This window comes from Palaemon carinicauda, chromosome 13 (assembly GCF_036898095.1).
Source record: "Palaemon carinicauda isolate YSFRI2023 chromosome 13, ASM3689809v2, whole genome shotgun sequence".
Taxonomy (NCBI): domain Eukaryota; kingdom Metazoa; phylum Arthropoda; class Malacostraca; order Decapoda; family Palaemonidae; genus Palaemon; species Palaemon carinicauda.
In genome coordinates this window covers 46918473-46926230 of record NC_090737.1, presented here as the reverse complement: position 1 = coordinate 46926230, position 7758 = coordinate 46918473, and the positions used below count along the sequence as shown (strand labels likewise).

At 48.7% G+C, this 7758-nt stretch overlaps 3 protein-coding genes across 3 annotated transcripts; all 3 read left to right on the top strand.

Moving 5' to 3' along the window:
* The first annotated feature begins 309 nt into the window (after positions 1 to 309).
* On the top strand, positions 310 to 2853 carry LOC137651540 (loricrin-like). The gene is made up of 7 exons (XM_068384768.1): positions 310 to 418; positions 710 to 829; positions 1189 to 1428; positions 1549 to 1608; positions 1818 to 2057; positions 2175 to 2561; positions 2651 to 2853. Exons 1-7 carry the CDS (start codon positions 310 to 312, stop codon positions 2851 to 2853), a joined length of 1359 nt encoding a protein of 452 aa, XP_068240869.1.
* A 147-nt stretch (positions 2854 to 3000) lies between these two features.
* On the top strand, positions 3001 to 6569 carry LOC137651539 (uncharacterized transmembrane protein DDB_G0289901-like). The gene is made up of 9 exons (XM_068384767.1): positions 3001 to 3106; positions 3256 to 3405; positions 3615 to 3704; positions 3795 to 3884; positions 4094 to 4513; positions 4814 to 4963; positions 5073 to 5264; positions 5639 to 5938; positions 6058 to 6569. The coding sequence occupies exons 1-9, from the start codon at positions 3001 to 3003 to the stop codon at positions 6567 to 6569; spliced, it is 2010 nt and encodes a 669-aa protein (XP_068240868.1).
* A 35-nt stretch (positions 6570 to 6604) lies between these two features.
* On the top strand, positions 6605 to 7445 carry LOC137651538 (loricrin-like). Its single transcript, XM_068384766.1, has 3 exons — positions 6605 to 6745; positions 6840 to 7074; positions 7225 to 7445. Exons 1-3 carry the CDS (start codon positions 6605 to 6607, stop codon positions 7443 to 7445), a joined length of 597 nt encoding a protein of 198 aa, XP_068240867.1.
* Positions 7446 to 7758: the final 313 nt, after the last annotated feature.

Genomic DNA, 7758 nt, shown 5'->3' with positions numbered 1-7758 from the left:
TTGGGAGGGGGGTGGATCTTCAGGTGAGAAACTTGGGGGGTGAGAGACCTATAGGTGAGAAACTTGGAGCTTGTGGATCATCAGGTGAGACACTTAGGGATAGGGGGGCAGATCTTCAGGTGAGAAACTTAGGGGTGGGGGATTTTCAGGTGAGAAACTTGGAGGATGTGGATCTTCAGGTGAGAATCTTGGTGGTGGCAGATCTTCAGGTAAGAAACTCGGGGGTGACCTATCTTCAGGTGAGAAACTTTGGGGTGGTGGATCTTCAGGTGAGAAACTTGGGGTGGCAGAACTTTAGGTGAGATATTTATGGGTGGTGGATCTTCAGGTGAGAAACGTAGGGTGACGGATCTTCAGGTGAGAAACTTGGGGGGTGGTGGATCTTCAGGTGAGACACTTCAGCGTGACGGATCTTCAGGTGAGAAACTTGAGGGTTTGTGGAGGTTGGGGGGGGGGGGCAGATCTTCAGTTGAGAGAATTGAGGGTGGTGGATATTCAGGTGAGAAACTTGGGGGTGGTGGATCGTCAGGTACGAATCTTTGGGAAAGGCAGATCTTCAGATAAGAAACTCGGGGGTGACCTATCTTCAGGTGGGAAACTTGGGGGTGGTGGATCTTCAGGTGAGAAACTTGGGGGGGCAGAACTTTAGGTGAGAAATTTGCGGGTAGTGGATCTTCATGTGAGAAACTTGGGGGTGACGGATCTTCAGGTGAAAAACTTGAGGGTGGCGGGTCTTCAGGTGAGAAACTCGGGGGTAACAGATCCGCAGGTGAGAAACTTGGAGGTTATGGATCTTCAGGTGAGAAACTAGGGGGTGGTGGATCTTCAGGTTAGAAACTTTGGGGTGGTGGATCTTAAGGTGAGAAACTTAGGAGTGGTGGATCTTCAGGAGAGAAACTTGAAGTTGGCGGATCTTCAGGTGAGAAACTTTCGGGTGGTGGATCTTAAGGTTAAAAACTTGGAAGTGATGGATCTTCAGGTGAGAAACCTGGGCTGGCAGATCTTCAGGTGAGAAACTTTGGGGTGGTGGATCTACAGGTTAGAAACTTCGGAGTGATGGATCTTCAGGTGAGAAACGTGGAGGTGATAGATCTTCAGATGAGAAACTTGGAGTTGATGGATATTCCGGTGAGAAACTTGTGGGTGACTGATTTTCATGTGAGAAACTTGTGGTTGACGGATCTTCAGGTGAGAAACTTGAGGGTGGTGGATCTTCATGTGAGAAACTCGGGGGTGACAGATCTGCAGGTGAGAAACTTGAGGGTGGCGGAACTTCAGGTGAGAAACTTGGGGGTGACGGATCTTCAAGTGAGAAACTTAGGGGTAGAGGATTTTCAGGGGAAAAATGTGCAGGTGGAGGATCCTTAGGTGAGAAATTTGGGGGTGGTGGATCTTTAGGTGAAAAATTTGGAGTTGACAGATCTTCAGGTGAGACACTTGGGTGGTGGTGGATCTTCAGGTGAGAGACTTGGGAATGGCGGATCTTCAGGTGAGAAACTTTAGTTGGTGGAAATTCCTATTAGAAACTTAGGAGTGATGAATCTTCAGGTGAGAAACGTGGAGGTGATAGATCTTCAGATGAGAATCTTGGAGGTGATGGATATTCAAGTGAGTAACTTGTGGGTGACAGATCTTCAGCTGAGAAACTTGGGGGTGGTGGATCTTCAGTTGAGAAACTTGGGAATGGTGGAATTTAAGGTGAGAAACTTGTTGGTACTGGATCTTCAAGTGAGAATCTTAGGGGTGACGGATCTTCGAGTGAGAAACTTAGTGGTGGCAGATCTTCAAGTGATAAACTTGGGGTGGTGGAATTTCAGGTGAGAAACTTGTTGGTGCTGGATCTTCAAGTGAGAAACTTGGGGGTGACGGCTGTTCAGGTGAGAAACTTGGGGGTAGTAGATCTTCAGGTGAAAAACTTAAGGTTGACGGTTCTTCGGGTGAGAGACTTGGGGGAGGTGGATCTTCAAGTGAGAAACTTGGGGGTGGTGGATCTTCAGGAGATAAACTTGGGGATGACAGATCTTCAGGTGAGATACTTGGGGGTGACGGATCTTCAGGTGAGAAACCGGGGGGGGGGGTGGTATATCTTCAGTTGAGAAACTTGTGGGTGATGAATCTTCATGTAAGAAATTAGGGGGAGGCAGGTCTTCAGGTGTGAAATTTGGGGTCGGCAGATCTTCATGTGGAAAATTTGGGTGGTGGTGGATCTTCAGGTGAGAAACTTGGGGTTGACGGGTCTTCATATGAGAAACTTGAGGGTGGCGAATTTTCAGGTGAGAAACTTGGGGGTGATCGATCTTCAGGTGAGAAACTTAGGGGTGCCGGATCTTCATGTAAGAAACTTGGGCGTAGCGGATCTTCAGGTGAGACTCTTGGGAGTGGGGTGCCAGACCCACAGTTGAGTAACCGGGAGGTTGTGGATCTTCAAGTGAGAAACGGAGGTGGGGGGGGGGGGGCTGGCAGATCTTCAGGTGAGAAACGTGGGTGTGGTGAATCTTCAGGTGAGAAACTTGGGTTTGGTGGATCTCCAGTTGAGAAACGTGGGGGTGGTGGATCTTCAGGTGAGATTCTTGAGATGGCAGATCTTCATGTAAGAAACTTGGGGGTGACATTTCTTCATGAGAGAAACTTAGGGGTGGTGCATCTACAGGTGAGAGACTTGGGAGTGGTGGATCATCAGGTGAGAGAGTTGGGTGTGGCAGAACTTCAGGTGAAAAATTTGGGTGTGGTGAATCTTTAGGTGAGAATCTTGGGAGTGACGGATCTTCAGGTGAAAAACTTGGGGTTGACGGATCTTCAAATGAGAAACTTGGGGGTGGCGGATCTTCAGGTGAGAAACTTGGGGGTGATTGATCTTCAGGTGAGAAACTTTGGGGTGACGGATCTTCATATGAGAAACTTGGGGATAACGGATCTTCAGGTGAGACACTTGGGCAGGGGGTGAATCTTAAGGTGAGAAAATGGGGGGCGACAGACTAATAGCTGAGAAACTTGGAGGTTATGGATCTTCAGGTGAGAAACTTGGGGGGTGGGGACAAGTCTTCAGGTCTGAAACTCGAGGGTGGTGGATCTTCAGCAGAGAAACTTGGTGGTGGTGGATATACAGGTGAGAATCTCAGGGGTGGCTGATCTTCAGGTAAGAAACTCGGGGGTGACCTATCTTCAGGTGAGAAACTAGGGGGTGGTGATTCTACAGGTGAGAAACTTGGGGGTGGTGGATCTTCAGGTAAGACATTGGGCGTGACATATCTTCAGGAGAGAAACTTGAGATTGGTGGATCTTTAGGTGAGAGAATTGGGGGTGACGGATTTTCAGGTGAGAAACTTGCAGGTTGTGAATCTTCAGGCGAGAAACTTTGGGTTGGTGGACCTTCAGATGAGAAACTTGGGGGTAGTGGATCTTCAGGTTAGAAACTTGGGGGTGGTGGATCCTGAGGTGAGAAATTTTGGGGTGAGGAATCTTCAGGTGAGAAACTTGCTGGTGTTGGATCTTCAGGTGAGAAATTTGTGGGTAAGAGATCCTCTGTTAAGAAACTTGGGGGTGACGTATCTTCAGATGAGAAACTTTGGGGTGGTGGATCTTGAGGTGAGATATTGGGTGTGACGAATCTTCAGGAGAGAAAATTCAGGGTGATGGATCTTCAGGTGAGAAACTCGTGGGTGACGGATCTTCGGGTGAGAAACTTTGGGGTGGTGGATCTTCAGGTGAGAAACTTGGATGTACTGGATCTTCATGTTAGAAACTTTGGGGGGGTTGATCCTTGGGTGAGAAACTTGGGTGTGACGAATGTTCAGGTGAGAAACTTGCGGGTGTTGGGTCTTCAAGTGAAAAATTTAGGGGTGGCAGATCTTTAGTTGAGAAACTTGGGAGTGGTGGATCTTCAGGTGAGAAATTTGGGGTTGACAGATCTTCAGGGGGGAAACCGGGGTGGTAGTGGATCTTCAGGTGAGAAACTTGGGGTGGCAGATCTTTAGGTGAGAAACATTGGGTGGCGGATCTTCGGGTTAGAAAATTAGGACTGATGGATCTTCATGTGAGAAACATGGATTTGAAGGATCTTCAGATTAGAAACTTGGGGGTGATGGATATTCAGGTGAGAAACTTGGGGGTGACCGATCTTCCAGTGAGAAACATGGCGGTGGTAGATCCTCATGTGAGAAACCTGGGGGTGGTGGATCTTCAGGTGAGAAACTTGGGGGTGGTGGATCTTCAGGTGAGAACTTTGGTGGTGGTGGATCTACAGGAGAGAAACTTTGGGGTGGTGGATCTTCAGGTAGGAAACCTGGGGGTGCTGGATCTTCATGTGAGAGACCTCAGGGTGACAGATCTTCAAGTGAGAAACTTGGTGGTGGCAGATCTTCAGGTGATAAACTTGCGGGAGGTCGATCTTCAGGTGAGAAACCTTGGGGTGCCCGATCTTCAAGTGAGAAACTTGGGGGTTATGGATTTTCAGATGAAAGACTCGGGGGTGGTGGATCTTCAAGTGATAAACTTGGGGGAGGCGTATCTTCAGGTTTGAAACTTGGGGGTGGCAGATCTTCATGTGAAAAACTTGGGTCCTGGTGGATCTTCAGGTGAGAAACTTGGGGTTGACAGATCTTCAGATAAGAAACTTGGGGCTGGCGGATCTTCAGGTGAAAAACTTGAGGGGGGTGGATATTCAGGTTAGAAACTTGGGCGTGGTGGATCTTCAGGTGAGAATCTTGGGGGTGGCAGATCTTCAGGTAAGAAACTCGGGGGTGACCTATCTTCAGGTGAGATACTTGGGGGAGGTGGATCTTCCGGTGATGAACTTGGGGTGGTGGAGTTTCAGGTGAGAAACTTGTTGGTGCTGGATCTTCAAGTGAGAAACTTGGGAGTGACGAATGTTCAGGTGAGAAACTGGGGGGTAGTGGATCTTCAGGTGAGAAACTTAGGGTTGACGGATCTTCGGGTGAGAGACTTGGGGGAGGTGGATCTTCAAGTGAGAAACTTGGGGGGGTTGGATCTTCAGGAGAGAATTATGTGGGTGATGGATCTTCATGTAAGAAATTAGGGGGAGGCAGGTCTTTTGGTGTGAAACTTGGGGTCAGCATATCTACCTGTGAGAAACTTGGGTGGTGGTGGATCTTCAGGTGAGAAACTTGGGGTTGACGGGTCTTCATATGAGAAACTTGAGGGTGGCGAATCTTCAGGTGAGAAACTTGGAGGTGACGGATCATCAGGTGAGAAACAAAGGGGTGCCGGATCTTCATGTAAGAAACTTGGGGGTAATGGATCTTCAAGTAAGACTCTTGGGTGTGGGGTGGATCTTCAGGTGAGAAAATTGGGGGTGACAAACCTACAGTTGAGTAACATGGAGGTTGTGGATTTTGAGGTGAGAAACTGGGGGGGGGGGGAGGGGGGGTGGCAGACCTTCATATGAGAAACTTGGGGGTGGTGGATCTTCAGGTGGGAAACTTGGGGGTGGTGGATCTTCAGGTGAGAATCTTGAGGTGGCAGATCTTCATGTAAGAAACTTGGGGGTGACCTTTCTTCATGAGAGAAACTTAGGGGTGACCTTTCTTCATGGGAAAAACTTGGGGTGGTGGATCTTCAGGTGAGAAACTTGGGGGTACTGGATCTTTATGTGAGAAACTTGGGGGTGGTTGATCCTTAGGTGAGAAACTAGGGGGTGACGAATCTTCAGGTGAGAAACTTGCGGGTTTTAGGTCTTCAAGTGAAAAATTTGGGGGTGGTGGATCTTTAGTTGAGAAACTTAAGAGTGGTGGATCTTCAGGTGAGAGACTTGGGGGTGGCAGAACTTCAGGTGAGGAATTTTGGTGTGGTGAATCTTCGGGTGAGAAACTCGGGAGTGACGGATCTTCAGGTGAAAAACTTGGGGGTGGTGGATCTTCAGGTGAGACACTAGGGCGTGGCGGATTTCCAGGTGAGAAACTTGAGGGTGGCGGATCTTCAAGTGAGAAACTCTGGGTGACGGATCGGCAGTTGAGAAATTTGGTGGTGACAGATTTTCAGCTGAGAAACTTGAGGGTGAAGGATCTTCAGGTGAGAACTTTGGGGGAGATTGATCTCCAGGAGAGAAACTTTGGGGTGGTGGATCTTTAGGTGGGAAACCTGGGGGTAGTGGATCTTCAGGTGAGAGACCTGGGGGTGAGAGATCTTCAGGTGAGAAACTTGGGGATGGCGGATCTTCAGGGGATAAACTTGCGGGAGGTGGATCTTCAGGTGAGAAACTTGGGGGTTCCCAATCTTCAAGTGAGAAACTTGGGGGTGACGAGTCTTCAGGTGAGAGACTCGGGGGTGATGGATCTTTAAGTGATAAATTTGGGGGTGGTGGATCTTCAGGAGGAAACTTTGGGATGACGGATGTTCAAGTGAGAAACTTGGGTGTGATGGATATTCTGGTGAGAATCCTGTTGGTGGTGGATCTTCAGTTGAGAAACTTGGGGCTGATGGATTTTCTGGTAAAAAACTTGGGGAGGCGTATCTTCAGGTTTGAAACTTGGGGAGGCGTATCTACAGGTTTGAAACTTGGGGGTGGCAGATCTTCATGTGAGAAACTTGGGTCCTGGTGGATCTTCGAGTGAGAAACTTAGGGTTAACGGATCTTCAGATGAGAAACATGGGGCTGGCGTATCTTCAGTTGAGAAACTTTAGGGTGGCGGATCTTCAGATGAGAAACTTGAGGATGGTGGATATTCAGGTTAGAAACTTGGGCGTGGTGGATCTTCAGGTGAGAATCTTGGGGGTAGCAGATCTTCAGGTAAGAAACTTGGGGGTGAGCTATCTTCAGGTGAGATACTTGGGGAAGGTGGATCTTCAGGTGATATACTTGGGGTGGTGGAATTTCCGGTGAGAAACTTACTGGTGCTGGATCTTCAAGCGAGAAACTTGGGGGTGACGGATGTTCAGGTGAGAAACTTGGGGGTAGTGGATCTTCAGGTGAGAAATATAGGGTTGACGGATCTTCGGGTGAGAGACTTGGCGGAGGTGGATCTTCAAGTGAGAGAATTGGGGGTGGTGGATCTTCAGGAGAGAAACTTGGGGATGACAGATCTTCATGTGAGAGTCTTGGGGGTGACGGATCTTCAGGTGAGAAACCGGAGGTGGTGGATTCTCAGTTGAGAATTTTGTGGGTGATGGATCTTCATGTAAGAAATTATGGGGAGGCAGGTCTTCAGGTGTGAAACTTGAGGTCGGCATATCTTCCTGTGAGAAACTTGGGTGGTGGTGGATCTTCAGGTGAGAAACTGGGGGTTGACGGGTCTTCATATGAGAAACCTGAGGGTGGTGAATCTTCAGGTGAGAAACTTGTTGGTGATGGATCTTCAGGTGAGAAACTTAGGGGTGCCGGATCTTCATGTAAGAAACTTGGGGGTAACGGATCTTCAGGTGAGACTCTTGGGTGTGGGGTGGATCTTCAAGTGAGAAAATTGGGGGGTGACAGACCTACAGTTGAGTAACTTGGAGGTTGTGGATCTTCAGGTGACAAACTGTGGGTGGTGGGGGCAGATCTTCAGGTGAGAAATTGGGGGTGGTGAATCTTCAGGTGAGAAACTTTTGGGTGTTGGATCTTCGGGTGAGAATCTTGAGGTGGCATATCTTCATGTAAGAAACTTGGGGGTGACATTTCTTCATGGGAGAAACTTGGGGGTGGTGGATCTACATGTGAGAAACTTGGGTGTGGTGGATCCTCAGGTGAGAGACTTGGGGGTGGCAGAACTTCAGGTGAGAAATTTGGGTGTGGTGAATCTTTAGGTGAGAATCTTGGGAGTG